Genomic DNA, 17,983 nt, shown 5'->3' on the forward strand with positions numbered 1-17,983 from the left:
CAGTCCGGTTCCATTCACACAGCGCGTTTTTTCCAGGAATGCGTTTAGAGTCCTGAAAATGTACGGGTGTGAGTTCAGTTACAGAATGCCGTTGTCACACCTTAAATAACTGAACTGTGTGTGAACGTAACCATATTAAGGACTCAGATACAAGACTGACAACTGTATTCTGCTGCTGTGTGAATGTGGCCTAAAATTAGACATAGCAGATTAATCGTCTCTTTAAAAACAATCAGCATTCACTAGATCCTCACAAAAATGTTTTAACTTGAAATCTAGTTTACACACTAAGAACAATCCTCTTCTCCATCCACCAGAATGAACAGCCTGGTCTATTGGTAAATGGTTCAACTTGTGGCTGGTATCATGTTTCCTAAGTCTCTAAGTGCCATCTGTGCCAAGAGGACAAACAGTCCAAACTAAACGTTTCAATAAATTATGGGTGAACATCAGAGAGAGAAAAATGGTGAATTCTGAAATTAATAAAACAAAACCTCATCTATATAGGCTTTATTATAGTATATTGATACTGGATATTGCCTTGTTATCTCCATACTTTGTCTTTTTTTTCATTACTATTGGTTACCCTTTATGTCTGTTTTGCTAATATTTAACCAATGAAAAGTATTAAAAAAAGAACTTGTTACTAAACCTTGTATCTCCATTGGCTCCTCAAACTATCATCTGTAAAAGCTCATAACTCCATCTATCTCTATACTGAATAAAGTGGCGCATTCAGTCTGGACCGTCTTTGCTTGTTTGCAATGCAAGTGTAAAAAAAGAACTGGTTCTTTGAATAAGTAGAGCGTTTTTTTGTTTGTTTGTTTGTTTGTTTTTTTTACTCAAGACATACTATATGAAATGTCTTTTTAGACGTATCTGCCTTTGTATATGTACATCCCAAGTACTTTCAACAGCAGAGTTGTTTTCTATTATGAGCGCTTGACTCTTTCCAATAGAAGGCACAATCAGACTGGTAACACAGGGTCATTTTCAGACAAATGAATGTAATAATCCAGAACAGACAGAGAGATACACACACAAACACTCAAGCACAGATCGAAAAAGCTGCACTCACATCAGCCGGGGCATCGGGCACAGAATTTCAACAAAAATCCATTTGGCCCCACAGAAGTCCAGAGTACTCATCCCCTATCTGTACAAGTACAGCCATCCATAGTCTGCTACAGCCAAGCAATGCTGAAAGCACAGACAATTACTACACTTAATCCAATCAAATGAGATGCTTTTGGGATTAGCAGCATCCGCACATATAATCTCATTTGTGTAAAGAATGGATGAGCAGCTCAGGCCATGGGTTTAGAGCAGTGACTGATGTTAAAGCTGCTGATATAAGGTAAAACAAGGGCTGTGACTGACTAGGAATCCATAGGGTCTAGGCTAATGGCTAAAGCTAAACTGGGGAAACACTGCCAGCTAATGCCCAGATTAACTAGAGAATCAACACTGAGTGCAGGTAAAGCACAAACTGGGGTTGGACTGATGGTGGATAAATAAATAAATAAAATAAACAATCTATCCAACTACTGTAACTAACTGTATTACAATAATTAAATAATTAATTTCCCTTTAATTTAATCCTGCTAGATTTTGAGCTAGTTCAATCTGTTTGATCATCTGGCTGGTTGGGTCGAGGTCAACCTAGTTAGAACCAATGGTGACTACTTTAAACTAAATGGAAGCCTGCTTCCCCAGCAGTGTAATTTATCTATATATTAATAAATGAAATATTTGATCAAATAAAAATATACAGAATGACTGCTATGCTACATTATGAATCTGTTTGTAGAGTTCTGTGGAATCCATTGGATTTAAAAGCACCAAATAGTTAAATAGGAGCATAGGTAAATGTTCACTGAGCGAGAGGCTCCAAACTGTTCAGTTTCTTCAAATTTTGTGTCCCGCCTGGAAAGTGTGCTTTACTGGCAGTCTATTATGACTGCTGTTTGCTTTTTGTTTTTGTAATTGTTGGATGTAATTGCTTATTGGACACTGAGAGTTCAATCAATGTATTTTAGCTCTGCCTGGAAGGCTGACTTCTCTATGATTTACATTTAGTCTTATAGCAGACTTCCATTTCACAATACCTCAGTTAATGTCGACATTAAAGATTTAAACTAGAAAAGAAAATAGGAATAAACAGCTACACCTGAAATTTATCATTTCAGTCTACTTCTAGTACAACTACCAAAACTGTTATTGTTCTGCAAATTGTGTGCATAATAGTAAGTGTATCAAATTTATGGTAAAATAAAGAACAGCGAAACTTTCAGAACCAAAATTTGCATAGAAATGAGCAAAAGCTCAAGAGCAGGGCACAGCTGCAGTCTGTTTAAAGTGAGGGATATTTATGGGATAAGGGAATGAGAAGATGCATGAAGGAGCATCTCCGAGAAAGAGGCAGATGACAGATTGGACTGCAAAGCTCTGTCGGTTTTCACTGACAAGAGAGGCATGTCAAAAGTGACCTCAATAACCAGTCTGCCAAACAGACACACACAACATTTCAGACCACACACACGTCATTGTTCACTGTGCAGCAAATTATGCAGCACGGACAGGGAGGAAATGCAAAATCTCACATTTACATATGTGTTATACCATAAGAATTAGCACACAGAATGCAAACACATGCAAACACATCCATACTGAGACTCATCCACCATATTCAGCTGCTCATACAGTACATCTCACATCCAGTAAAGCTTTAAAATAGGTCTGAAAAAAAACTCTGAACAACTCAAAAAAACTGAACAAAAGTCTTTCTTTTGTGTCCAATAACATTTGGAGCCATGACCATGACTGTAGCAACTGATCTCCACTCAAGACAGTGACTAAAAGATAAAAACTGGGATTCTAATGTTTAAAGGGTTAGTTCAACCAAAAATGAAAATTCTGTCATTAAAGGTGCTATATGTGATTTCTCAAATTCGTTGTTGAACACAAAGCCACCCCTTTCTTCATTGCTCCGCCTCCAAAACGTACACTCCAATCCTAACCACTCTGCTGGTCGGTCTCGAATCCCGGCCCGATCACTGCTGGCATGTGAGGCGATTGCACTACCAATGACGCTAAACACAACATTCTCTAGCAGTCGTCAGTGTGCAGTAGTTTAACTGCAAAACTCTGGTACACACGCAATGTGAGTGGATGACAATCAGTCAATGAATGAACGACAAGGAAGCACAAATAATTAACATACAGTACACAAGAGTAAATACAAAACAAGCGTTCACACTTAGCTCTCTCCAGCTTTTCTACTATAAACGCAGGTCTAAAAGTCATAAACCTTCATTCCAGAGATATTCTTTTGAGCTGTTTTGTATTGTTTTTGTATTGTGTCCCATTTCTCTTTCTGTAGATTTTTTTTTTGTTCTTGTTTTTTTTGTTTTGTTGCTTGTTCTGTCTCCTCGACCATCATACGCCCCCTGATTGGTTAGACATTTATTGTTGGTATAGGCCCAACTAACGTCCCAAGTGTAGTTGAGAAAATGGATACCCCACCTTTAATTACTCACCCTCATGTCACTCCAAACCTGTAAAACCTTGTTCATCTTCGAAACACAAACTAAGATATTTTTTGATGAAATCCACGAGCTATATGACCTCTGATAGACTGCAACAATTACCAATTTCAAGCCCCAGAAAAATAGTAAAGACATTGTTAAAATATGTGACTACAGTGGTTCAACCTTAACGTTAAGAAGCAATGAGAATACTTTTTGTGTGCAAAAAAACAAACAAAAATAATGACTTTATTCAACAATTTCTTCTCTTCCATGTCAGTCTCCTTCACTATTTATGTTGTACACACAGTGCAGCGCTTCTGGGTTCTACATCAGAAGATATTTTGAAGAATTGTTGATGGGCACCATTGACTTTCATAGTATTTTTTTCCCCCATACTATTGTAGTCACAGGAGCCGATCAACTGTTGGGTGACCCATATCTTCTTTTGTGTTCAGCAGAAGAAAGAAATTCATACAGGTTTGGAACAACTTGAGGTTGAGTAAATGATGACAGAATTTTCATTTTTGGGTGAACTATCCCTTTAAAGCTGATGTGTCCCTTTTTTTGGATAATTTTAGCTATAGTTTAAAATAGTGGTTTTCAAACAGGGGGCCAGAACCCACTAGAGAGCCTCAACACACTTCCAAGTCACACACTTCACAGCTGCAAAATGGTTTACAATGACAAAAAATAAGATAAAACAAAACAAGCTAAAACAGCTAAAAATCATAGACCTATGTCTCATTTTAATTTGTTATTTTAACAACTGTTAATGCAAGAACAAGTGTTCCCACCATCTTGGGAATCCTACATACTGTATATGAGGTCATTTTAAAGTGTGATTTAAATTGTGTAAAGTGAGATTTTCAAAAAGTCATGGAAATTTCCATAATGACACTTCATTTTTTTCTAATTATCTCTGGCGCTAAAAATATTTATTAAAAAAAAAACTTATCAAGAAAAACTGGAAACATCATGTACATTTATTGGACATACAAAAAATGATTGGAATGAGAAAGAAAATGTATGTTTACCTGTCGTTGTCCACTGGTCTGAAGCCTGGCAGGATGTGTCTAAAACTGCTGTTCCTGTCCAGTTTAGGTTGACTCTTAGTCCGCTTTATTGAGCCCTTTAACCTGCGACTCAAAAATCCCTAACAAGAAAATGACAGAGAATAAGAGAAAAACATAATGAATCACAGGCAGAAAAAAAAAAAATTGATCTTTCACTGCCATTTTATACATTCACTCACTCGTTAATTCTCCCACATTATACACCCTTTTTCTGTGAAAGCACCTGTCACATTTTTTGCGGCTCAAGACTCACTTTCCTTTAGGCACCAGTTACCATGGAGACAGCATGTTGGCATCAAGGGCATGGAAAGGAAAGGGAGACATAAAGTGAGAAAGAGTGAAAAAGAAAGAATGAGAGCGAGAAAGACCAATAATGAGAGTCAAGGACAAAGTATGATCCTGATCCTCACTCTGTGAGGCTGCTATAGTAGGAAGAAAAAGAAAAACGAGAATGTGAGAAGAAGAGAGTGAGAATGGAGAGCAATGGAGAGATAGAATAAGAAAAGGTGTGGAAAGAGTTTCAAGAGGAGAAGAGAGGTGAGACAGTAGAAATTAGATGTTTCTGACAAGAAAGTGTTAGTAAACAAACAGAAAGCAGGCCGTTCCCCCCTACCAATTAACACATCTGCATATTCTACATAATTAAAAGCACCCTACTGATTACTATTCACAATATATGCAAATTATTACACACAGACATCTCTTAATCACAGAGCAATCAGTCAGAGTTATTGCAGCCTGCAGTTTGCTAGCACCGAAAGAAAGCAAATCAAATCCGAAGAGGACTGAGAGAGACAATGACAAGAAGACATCTGAATAATAAACAAGCTTCCCTGTCCAAACATTATATGAATTGTAAAAATACTGCAGCAGATCTGGAAATGTTGTATGTTAGCTTTGAAGGGTGAAAGAGGGTAAACTGTAGGGCTGCAACAACTTTATACTGAATGAAAGAAGATCATACGGAAGTTTATAATTTCATGTTGCCAGGTTGTCACAGCAAGCACGTTTTGAATGCAGTCAAGGATAAACTGATAATCAGTTTGACAAATATTTCCTAACTTAATTGATTTTCAGTTTCTTTAATATCAGCTCTAAAGGACTAAGATAAAGGGCACCATTTAGCAGGTCTAATCGATAATCTTTAGTGGAGAGTTGACTGACATAACTCCAACAAGGCTACATTTATTTAATCAAAAATACAGAAAAAAATAAAAAATAAAATTATATTGAGATTGAGAAATATCATTACAATTTAAAAAAAAAAACGTTTTATATTTTAAAAATGTAATTTATTCCAGTTATGACATTGCTGAACTTTCAGTCACATGATCCTTTAGATCATTCTAATATTGCTTATTTGGTGCTCAAAAAACATTTCTTAGTATCATCAATGTTGCAAACAGTTTAAAGGTCCCGTTTTTCGTGGTTTTTTGAAGCTTTGATTGTGTTTATAGTGTGCAATATAACATGTGTTCATGTTTCGCGTGTAAAAAAAACAGTATTTTTCACATAATTTACTTATCTGTATACCGCTGTTTCCACTGTCATAAAAACGGGCTGATGACTTCCTTGTTCTATGAAGTCCCTCCTTCAGAAATACGTAACGAGTTCTGATTGTGCCAGCGGTTCCTGTGTTGTGATTCGACAGGAAAAGTCATGCCTCTTACCATAACGTGGAGATGCATGTGCTCAGTGCTATTGCAAACATGTCTTTAATTTTACCCTATCAATTTGAGCCGGAATCAGACCCGGTGATTGGACTGCGGGATGAAAATAACAGCGTTTCGACGACATGGCGACAAACACACTCTACAAACGCAACTCTTGCGTATTCCTGTGGGCGGAGGTTAGTCAAAAAACTGTTTTAGTGACGTCATTAGTAGAGGGATGTAGTCCAAACTGGCCGTTCGATGTAGGCGACTTCTGTTAAATAAAATATCTCGCTTGGCATTGAACTTTGAACTTTAAAATTTTACAGATTTTATTTATACTCTAACAACAACATTACACACTAACTAAAGTTTGAAACATGGGATCACGAAGAACGGGACTTCAGGATTCAGAAGAATTCAGGATTCTTTGAAGGATTGAAAGTAAAAAAAAAAAACATTTATTTGAAGTAGAAAGCTTTTGTAACAATGTTCTGTTATATGTTTATATGGATGTGTGTTTTGATGGCAAATAACTAACTAAAATGTTGCTGTTGTCATTGAACTAATTAAAAAAGCTTCATAGTCATGTCAATCAAACAGAGCTCGACAACAAAGAAACAATCATGTGGATCAAAACACAATTCTTTGTTAAGCATCAAGTTAAGGTTTTAAATTAACTATACTGTATATGCAACACATTGAATAATATTTTTAAATGAACAATACTTTTAAAGGAAAATATCATATGATGACAGATATGTGTTACTATGTTTAGAGTACAGAATGTGTGTTTCTGGTGCTCTTTACATTGTAAAGACCTGTTCACACCAAAGATTTTCCAGCTGATAAACAATAAAAACACTGACAGCCAATAAGAATCCACCCAACTTTAATTAGTTTAAGCATTTTAAGTGCCAAATGGCTGATATGCACTCTAATAATAAACAGAATGTTATTGTCCTAGGTGTGCACGCCAATGTTATAGCTATCTTTCTTGGTATGAAGGGTCCATAACTATTTTATTTTAAAACATTTTTTGAACACAATAGAATATGTGCAGTGCACAGTTGTGGAAAATCTGATTAAATTAACTGAATCAGTTATCAAAACAGTTGTTCGTTGCAGCCCTAGTAAACAATTCAGTCATGGTGTGTAGTGTCAAGCCGTGTTAATAAGCAACTATCGAGCAGGTCTGTCAAACAGGTCATGGATGTTGACAGTCAATATCCAGGGCAGAAGCATCATTCCATGAATCCCTTGGGCACACATATTTGCAGGGTCCCATCAGCATCCTTAGTTCTATGTTGAACCACAAGGATGATTTGGCTAAACAAATTACGAAACACATTTCAACTTTTCATTCCGTCTGGATTAGATGCAAGAGCAAAAGTTTAAATAAAGCCTACGTCAAATAACTGCCAGGTGGAAATCAATGGAAAACCCAAACTGAAATACGATTATCTAAAGCATTTTTTTTTTTTTTCCCAAATGATATCTAAATAATATCACTTAAATATGCCAGTGCCATGTCAGTTCAGTCGACTGTGTGTGTCAGGCACCCAATGAAACTAATACAGGTTAAAACACAACAAACCTGAAGCTACTGAGTAACTTATCGATCCAAAGAAGAAAAAAAAAAAAACACCAGAAAATCATCCTGGAATTCACAGAATGGGCTTTATACTACCATAGAAACATTTAAAAGCATTCTCAATGCAAAGCTATTCATCCTTGTTTCTTAAGATGGTTTGCACTGTAATTATATCAATATTTTTCTCATATGAGAATGTTCAAGGTCAGTTAATACATCTGCTCATGTATCATGGTCAAAAGTAGACCTGGTATTGATGGTGTTAGTCATGCACAGTGAATACGAGCTCAGAAAGGAGGATAAAAGCAAAGAAAGAGAGATTAATACAGGACAGAGAGCTCCTGATTTCAAAGGGTACACTACCATTGCCTACCAGTGGGGGGTGCAGGGGGATTGTAATTACTTCTCTAATTGCTCTAGTACTGTAGACTGACCTAACCATAAAACTATGTGGTATCTTCTATTCATTCACCCAAAACATTGACATCTAAGGCTTCCATTCTTTGCCTCAAACCTGTTCAAACATGTACAGCATCAAGAAGAATTATAATGGAGATGTTTTAACATCACAGGACATATTTGCAAACTATGCACCAAGCTAGATGAATAATTGGGCCTAAATCTGCAGAAGCTTGGAGGTCAAGTGGCCCTTGAGTCAGCTCAGAGATCTCATTTAAATGTAATTACATCTGCATTCAGTAAATGATAGGCAGCAAACACACATAAGCCCATGTGGACACTTTGCAGGATTTTATACAGAGGGTGAAAACTACCGAATACCACCTGCTGTTGATTGCTAATGATTCACTTCCCACAACCGGCACATAATGTGAGCCTCAATTTGAAACGATTGCTAACAGACTGCCTTTCAATCATGAGAAGTTGTTTTTTTCTTTTCTTTTCAATATCATTACAATTTCATACCAATTACAGTGAGCATTCGAAAGCTGTTAAATCTTCCCTGATGCCAATCAATGAAATGTCCCCTTTAAATAAAGCTTGTTCAACATTTTATGTTGTCTGTAATTCTGTGTAATCTCCTAATGGATAATCTAGCCGATAAATATTGCCTTGATCTAGACCTCAACTTAAAGGCACAATATGTAAGATTTTTTGATTAAAATATCCAAAAACCACTAGAACAATGTAAACACCTTAACCGCATTATTACCGCTCTGACCAAAGGATGTACACGGATGCCGTGTGTTGTTCACACAACTGAACTCCGTGACATTATTCTGAAGTTTTCTCTTCACCAAATCGCTAAACTGTCAACAAAACTCGCTGCACAGTCTCTGCTCTGTATCTTCATCCAGAAGGTGCGAGGAATGCAACGGAAGCACAGGCAAACCCGACATTGTGATATTCATCATGGCACCGAATAATATCCAGTACGTCCATAAAAATGTATGTAGAATTTGATATAAGTAGATTAAAACAATGGCAGGTAACATGCATACTGTATGCCTATCTGAGTGTGGTATAACCGTACTTATTAGCGAATAATCAGAGTAATGAAAATTGCATGTAAACTGGAGTGAAGATTCTGCTCATGTCATGTAAACATCTTACTGCGATTAAGACCTTTAAAGGGGACATCGGATGCCAATTTTCCACAAGCTAGTATTATTCTTTAGGGTCTTCATGGAAAGTCTATAACATACTTTGATTAAAATTTCTGAATGGTTGTGTAAAAAAACACCCTTTTTACCTTATCAAAAACATCTCTAATCACAGCGAGCCATTTCAGTGCATGTCCCTATAAATGATAATGAGCTGTTTACCCCACCCCTATCTTCGAGATGGTCCTCACTGCAGAACACAAGATCCAGGGGGCACCTACCTGTCTCCGCCCCTTGGCTCTAAACCTACCGATCTCCACCCCCTGGTTCTAGATCCAACTCCTCCCACTTTACATATACCTTAACCTACCCGACTCCGCCCCCTGGATCTCGAGTGTTCTGCAGTGAGGGGCTACTGCTATCTTCCGTGAGTGGGCTGTAAAAACTATTTGGCAGGTATTGCATTGAACTCACCATTCATTCATTCATTCATTAATGCATTGTTCATTATAAATGTGCAGTTATGAATTACAGTGAGAAGGTTCTAAATAGAAATGACACATATATGTTTGTTCGACTGTATTATTTTGATAATGAACAAGCTGCGATGTCAAGTTTGCAGTGCTTTGTTGTGTGTGTGCGAGGTGCCGGCGTGATCAAACAGCAGTCTTTGCAAAGGAACTTGCTCATCGTCATGGCAACGGTTCGTGGCCAGGTCAGATTACATCAGATGTTGTCATTTGTTGGAAAATCATACCACACTGCTCAGACATTCCCCGACCCAACAAGTGCCGGTTAAACATATTCAGTCGGGTGAAAACAAACTCTGACCAACGGCAACAGACGCCGACAGGGGTATAACACAAGCTGCGTCTCATTTCGGAGGCTGCGTCGTGATCCAACAAACTCCAACAGACGTGTTTGTTGACATTTATCTGTGCGGTGTGAACTGGCCTTTAACTTTAGCCGCATTCGTCGTGGAACTTGCTAACTAGCACATTATTAGGAAAGGCGATATGCAAAGATTCATAAAAAAAATCTATAACGCTACTCAAATCTTTTGGAGGTCCTAATCCATCCTTCAGGAACTTTTTAGCAAAACATAAACTTTTTAGCGCAGACATAAACGCATATAGGTAGATCCGGGGGCACATTCCCTTCAAAATCAAAATTAATCCACTGCGTCTTCAGCGGCTCAGATGTCGAGAGTAAAGAACGACTGCTATGTTCATTCTTATATCCAATAACAAAACACCTCAGTTGCTTTGGATTCTTGTCTACACCTGCGCGGCGTCGAAACAATGGTGGACTGTCTGTTTACAGCTCACTCAGGGCGGGTCTAAGCTAAAACGGCAGTGTCTATCAAGAGTCGTGGGAGGGGCCTGTGCAAATTTACGTCACTTTGCCAAGAATCTGTGAACATCTTGATCTGACAAAGTGCTTATGATTTGTGGGGATTAAAAAAAAAAGCACTGGGTGGATTTTTATCATTATAGGGTAGTTGTGTAGACACACTGCCAACACACATTTATGTCCAAACACCATGCAAAAGTGAATTTTGCATCCAATGTCCCCTTACATCCATGAATATGATTTCTGCCCGAGTCCCATCGGATTCTTTCCACCAGATGTAGACGTGAAGGCAAGACCTCCCATTATTCCGCAAAATCAAGGCGCCATCAAGCTACGCCTTTGTTTGGATTAAGTGATCTCTAGTGGTGAAAACTACATATTGTGCCTTTAATTCTAGGCTGAATAGTAGGCTTGATCTTAGGCTAAGCCTGTGGTTTTAGTCCAGATCTTGAGTTTGGTAAAATATTTAGCTGAACATGACTTTGGATGAATGTGCATGGTATTTTTGTTTTCTAATTAAAAAAAACAAAAAAACAAAACACCTTTGCAGCTCAAGTTTATAGCCTGAAGTAGGAAATTAGCATTTGACAAAATGACTTTAAACCTAACATTTATTAGAATTGCTAAAGTTGTAATACTAAAGATCAAAAGAGTAGTAGCAATATAGATAAAATACATCTGAGCACAGGATGTAGTGCACATCTGGAGTCCAGACTGTGTTTAATCACACACTCTTACATATGACAAAGACATATATAATACTCACTGTGACCCTGAAGGGTGTAGCAGCAGTAGCAGTGGGCTCCATTGTGGGTGGGGCTTTATCAGGGGCGGAGCCTGGCATGCTACGTCGCCGCCCTGTTCTCTCAGGTGGAGAGTCTGTGAGACAGTGGGACAAGGAGATTTTTTATTATTATTATTTACTAACAAACTTATTGTGCCATATACAAAAGTTTTGACCTTGTTATGACCAAAGTCCTTCAATAAGATCTTATCTAGGAAAAGGTCATAGCCCAAACATACAAAAACCACAGACATTTGAAATTCTTCTATAACATTTATTTGTTCCAAGCAAATCAGAACTAACTAAAATGCATATACACTTGGAAAATGATACTGAAATAGCATCAGAATAAGTTAATCTTTGAATGTTTTTATTTATTCAGATAGCTTTATAAGAGCCAAGAATAAACCCACATGCACAACTCATGCATAAATCCCAGCATGTTGTCCAAGTGTGGATGTAGACAGCGAGACTCTCACAGCATGATCGATAGGCAGATTATACCACAGAAACAATCGTCATGCCAACATATCAATTCAGTGACTGATTTCCCACTGTCATAATGTAAAAGTTTTCTGATGCCCTAATAGCCATTTATAAAGTCATCAAAACTCTACCTCCTTGTGCCTTCTGTATACAAAGCTCTTAAACCTGCTCATTGTTCCTTACTGCCCTTCAGAGGAACGCTGGTGTTCACATGCTGGGGAAAATGAAGCCTGACTGACTGCTTCATTCAATCAGTGTCAGGATAGGTACACATAGATCTAGAAACAGATTATGTTAAGTGCTTCGCTCTGATCTCACTATCACACACTGATCCCCCTACAAGACACAGTCTGAGCAAAGTCTTCAGTCAGAACTCATTTTCTCACACACACACACACACACACACACACATAGAGAGAGAGAGAGAGAGAGAGAGAGAGATGGGGGAGAACAGGAGTATGAATTCTTTTCAAGCATCGTTTCACCCAATTTCCCAAATTTCAACCATCTGGTATGTTGTGTGGACTGGGAAATAACATGGACAAGAACTTTTTTCAAGTTTAAGATTGTACTGTTGGTTCACATTTAAAAGTTTAAATCCTATAACTTGTCACTATCCATTATTTTTATACAATTTTAATCAACTTTTACTTTTTTGCAGGTCATTTACAATATTACATATTCCTTTTTTTTTTTTTTTTTTTTTTACAAATACTGTAATGTATCTTTTGTACAATTAAAAAACATTATACAAATATTCCATGTAGTCTTAATGAAGTAATATGAGGCCTAAAACCTTAATTTGACTCAACACGGGAAACCTCACCTGGCCCGGACATGGAAAGGACTGACAGATTGATAACTCTTTCTCGATTCTTTATTACACAAAAATGCATGTCAATGCTTGTCAACTACACATAAAGGTGAATACGATTTTGAAATGACAACCAAGGACATTTCTAGTACGGCAGTCAATGAATCATTAAAACTGTATTATTTTACTTTGCAGGCAATTGAATGCACAGACAAAAACTGATGTTGCCCAGAAAAGCTGCAGTCGGACATCTGGTTACACTAGTACACCAAAGCACATCTTCTCTCAGATGATGATCACTTTCAAAATAAATTTCAAAATTCTAAACACAGACATGAACAAAAAAGAAGCAGGTAGAAGAGAAAAGGTCTCACATTATCTTGTTAAAAACCCTTTCAACAGCAGATTATTAAACTTCAATCAAGTCAACCAGTTTCCATCAAGCCCAGAGGCAATGTGTAATGAGAATTCAACAGTAGTTTGATCTGGGAGAGATGTCTTTCACGTTCTCGCAGTGTGTGAGTGTCTGCTTGTTAAAGATATAAGATGTGAAGGAACGCAGCTGTGAGAGAGTGAGAGTGAGTGTGCACTTGAACTGACATCCAAATCAGTCCTTGTGGCTACTATGTGTGTGGTTCTAGATGAATGTTACGATCAGTGTGGTTTCATTTACTACTCCTTCCCTCAGGAGAAGACTGTTCCACAAGTGTCAACCACCTGTAAGATTATTCAGACAGAAAAAAAAAAAAAGCCAAACACACAGGTCTTAAAAGAGAAAATGTATTTAGCTGTGTAGCTACATGATTGTTAATTATTATTTTCACCTTAAAGGAATTCTTTAACAGAACCATTTGACAAAAAAGGGCTCCATTGTCACGAAAGTTTAAACCTTGTCAATTTAAATATTCAAGCTCAAGAAGACACGAAAGGGAACTCAATTTGTTACTCTGTGTGCAAACATCCGAAGCACGCGCCCAGGAATCAGTGTCTCAGACAGCGCAAGAATACTGAACTGAGCTCTCTTTCTCGTCTTCTTGGTCTTGAACAGACATATTTAAACAAAATTATGTCTTGGCAAGTATCCTTAGTCAGTTATAAACTGAACATAAATAGTTGAGAAATAAAACGCATGACATGTAACTGTACATTGGATCCGTGCATTAGCTCTTAAAGTGACAGCAGTCTAATATTCCTGCTGTTGTCTGTTTAAAAAAAAAAATGTTTTAAAATAAACATTTTAAAATATACATTTAAATATAACTTTTAGAATTTACAATATAACTCCTTTTTATGTTTTTTTTATTATTATTACCATGGTACATACGACTGCTATAATTATCATAATAAAGGAATCCAATTAAGGTCAAATTAATTCATTGAGTACAAATATTTGACACAAATATGACACAAAAGGATTTTTAAAAATACATTTAAATATAAATATCTTAAAATTTAATTATAAATTCTATATACTGTATATATATTTTTTTTAATTATTACCATGGTGCCATATCGAGAAACAAACAAACAAAAAAACACCACGGTATAGTGTACCATTGCAAGTTTATAGAGTGACTCTATAAATTTATAGAGTAAATAGAGTGACTAATTAGTCAAATAATATAAGAAAAAAATGTGTGTAATACAGTTCTGCTTTACTGATGTTAAGTTTTACTTTAACTTCAATGAAAACAAATCCTTCATCACAGGGTGTGTTTTTCAGTCACAGAAGCCAAACAGCAATTTATTTAATTTATCCTTAGACACGGATAAAAGGCCAGTGCAGGTGTTTGCTGTTGAATATCTTTTGCTTACTAAGGGTACGTTTACACAACAACAATGTACTAAAAACTGAAAAGTTTTCCTTTGTACAGACAACAACACGTACCCATATGACTAAAAACGCTATATTATGCATGCCAGGCCAGTAGTTGGGCGATGTCACTTTGTAAAGAAAAAACTATGCACCTATAGACTGAATACGTAATATGCATGTATCCATCACCGTTTTCACAATTTCGCATTTTTGTAGTTTACACGGAGATGATGATTGAAACACAAAACATGTTTGATACATGTTTTCAAACGTTTGTGTTTTCAAGCCCAAAACATTGTTGTCATGTAAATGAACGGCCAAAACGCACAAAAAGTTTTCAGGTTTTTGTGAAAACGGTGTCGTGTAAACAGCCCCTAAACAAAATTAGAAACTGTCACAATGTAACCTCCGAAGAACATTGCATTAAGACAAGAAGATGTTACCACCCACACACAAACCAACACCTGCACATTTGTCTCTCTCCTTGAGTTAAACATGTGTTTCCATTAGACCCGGTTGTCCTCACAGGCACCATGATTGACAGGTACCTTCCCAGTGGTCATACAGGACAATCGGGCTCTGCTGTTCCCATAGCAACCACATCTCAAACCTGCTGAGAATTCAGCCAGACTTAGAATACTCTCTTACAGAAACTATCAAGCGCAAGCACTCACACAGGGTCAGAAAACACACTTCCTGAGCTGTGGGCTGGGACACAATGTTTCCAGTTTTTCCTGTAGAGGACATTCCTGAGTGAGAATGAAGTTACGGAACATGCCTCATGATCTAACACATAAGAGCACTGAACGATCACAAAACCTGACTACACACTGTTACATGCAGACACACTGGACTACTGGTGAAAAGTCCTCAGACATTGGTTAAATCTGAGGTCTTTTCTGAGGTCTTCCTCACTATTTTAAATCCTCCTGAATTGTGTGCACACCACTGATCTATAGAAATGACTGAACTGCTTATTGGGTTCTAAACTGCCATCAGGTGGTGAAGCCACCAGAAGTGTTTGAGCGGCTTCTTACGATTTCGGCAGAAAGCCTCACTGACTTACAGCCAAAACTTTGACCTAAAAATCACCCGATCTGCAGCATATCAGTCGCACATGAATAGTTTTTAAGGTATATGTATGTACATTAACTGATACTTCGAACATCATCTGTAATGTTTATGGCTTTCGGGCAGGATAAGCGATATATAGAAATTGTTAAGATGGGTGTGTCAACTGCACACTGCCGCATAGTAACTGAACTAATAGAAAATAGATTTCTTTATGTAATCTTAATTATGCAGGCAATATTAAGCATGAACATATATCTGGGATTATTAGCAGAAATTGATTCAAATATACATTAAATGTTACAATACATACAAATGGTATTTGTATTTGTAATGGAATTTATGTCTTTAAATCCAGCATCGTTTTTCGGAATAAGTTGTGAAGCATGTATATTATATCCTGATTTTGTTGACCAACTTCCACTTTAGACTCTTTGTAAACTGTTAAAAAGCCACAGGTCAGCTCAAATTATATGGCTTTTTACTAGCATGATAGTTTGCATATGAATTAAATGTTTATATACTGCTGAGCTACTTAATCATTTAACCATCATTTAAGTTATCTTTACTCCTTCAAAATACATGCTGCTAATGAAAACACTGTTGAATAATTTACAGTCACTGTACAAATAAAAACAGCATTATATAACACAACATAATTACATAACCACAGTGAGTAACTGTACATGACAAATTAAGCTGTATATGCATGTCTTAATCTGTATTCATATTTTTAGAAGAATCATTTTGACGTTTGTAATACAAATGCTGAGGCGTCTCGTCTGTCAGCTGATTTGATATTCCCTACTGTAATGAAGATGAACGCAACTTTTAATAAGCAGGGGAAATTTGTTTATTGACAAAAACAAATAACTATTTAAATGTACAGGGAGACTTCAAAACATGCGCCTCAACTTCTGTCATTTCAAATGTTATAGGACTTTCAGTTATTCACATCACCATCTTTAATATTACTTTAGTCACTATGGTTACAGTTGCTATATCCTGTTGCAAGTTCATAACAGACAGTACTCAAGGCGCTATTGTAATTTGCTGTGTGAACAGGATATTTAGAGACTCACTAATGCAGCTGTCACAGTGAATGTTCATGGGGATGTGTTCAGTTAAGACACGAAAGATTTTAATTGTTTGTGTGTTGCTAGCTTAAAGGTGCTAAAGAGGATCTTTTCGTCGACTGAGAAACCAAAGACTGTTACTGAGTTTTTGAAATGAGCACATGCGTAAGAATTTCGAGGGAACGCCTCCCAAAACTCGTGCACGAGTATTGGAACACGAGTGTTTACCACCGGCATTCACTGTGCCGTGTTAGTGGATTTGTTATGTCGGACTCACCGCAGGTAACTCATAATCTGCAGTTGTTACTCCTGTCTCCTGACAAAAACATTGCATGCGGCGCCTGCGGAGTGTGGAAAGTTACTGGAGCGCGCAGCCGCGCTCGTCTCTCACAAGGAATGTCATGGCAGTGATTGACAAGCCAGAGGGCCAATCCGCACTCATCTCTCACAAGGAACGTCACAGCAGTGATTGACAAGCCAGAGGGCCAATCGTTTACACGATGATCGCGTAAACTATTGGCTGATGTTTTTAAGGCCCTACCTTGTGCACAGATGATGTATATTAATATTATTCCTTTCAGTGCACCTAATAAATAGTCTTTTATCAGTAAGTAAAGACAGTTTCAAGTAATATTGCAAAAATGTATAAAGCAAAACATCCTCTTTAGCACCTTTAAGCACATTGTGTTTTGTCCATACTTGTGACTTTGATGAAAATCTGATGACATTAAGATTACATTAATGCAGAAAATAAACTTATTCCAAAAGTTTTTAATAGTTTTTCTTGCCACTGTATAGCTTGTACAGTACATAATATAATATGTCTGTGTTTGTGGAAATTCCTCATAAACCACAAATACCAATGTGTGTGTGTGTTAGAGCCTGGTAATACTGTTTAAAGGTTCATGAACTGCATTTATATATATATATAAAATTTCATAGTGTTTCCTCAGGTGAACTTATAATGTTAATATGATTTTTTTACATCAAAAATGATCATAATTCAGAAATAAAAGGCTATTTTTCTACCCTGATTTTAGCCCTCTGGTCTGAACACTCTGTTTGAAGAGGCGTGTCTGCTGTGAGACTTCAGTGTAAACGTCCACTGCTGTAATTGGCTGACATGTTTGCATATAAAATAAGTCTTACATGTGGAACTGGTGCTGCCAGGC

At 37.1% G+C, this 17,983-nt stretch overlaps 1 protein-coding gene across 8 annotated transcripts in view; it reads right to left on the minus strand.

Moving 5' to 3' along the window:
• The window catches only part of dab2ipb (DAB2 interacting protein b), a 179,479-nt gene that overhangs the window by 63,564 nt on the left and 97,932 nt on the right, over nucleotides 1-17,983 (minus strand). For all 8 annotated transcript variants that reach the window (XM_048188492.1, XM_048188493.1, XM_048188491.1 and 5 more), the window contains 2 exons: nucleotides 11,531-11,643; nucleotides 4,565-4,683 (listed from right to left, as the gene is read on the minus strand). In XM_048188492.1, the coding sequence (XP_048044449.1) occupies nucleotides 4,565-4,683; nucleotides 11,531-11,643 (232 nt within the window). The remainder of the gene's footprint in view (nucleotides 1-4,564; nucleotides 4,684-11,530; nucleotides 11,644-17,983) is intronic.

The sequence above is a fragment of the Megalobrama amblycephala genome, linkage group LG4 (genome assembly GCF_018812025.1).
Source record: "Megalobrama amblycephala isolate DHTTF-2021 linkage group LG4, ASM1881202v1, whole genome shotgun sequence".
NCBI lineage: Eukaryota > Metazoa > Chordata > Actinopteri > Cypriniformes > Xenocyprididae > Megalobrama > Megalobrama amblycephala.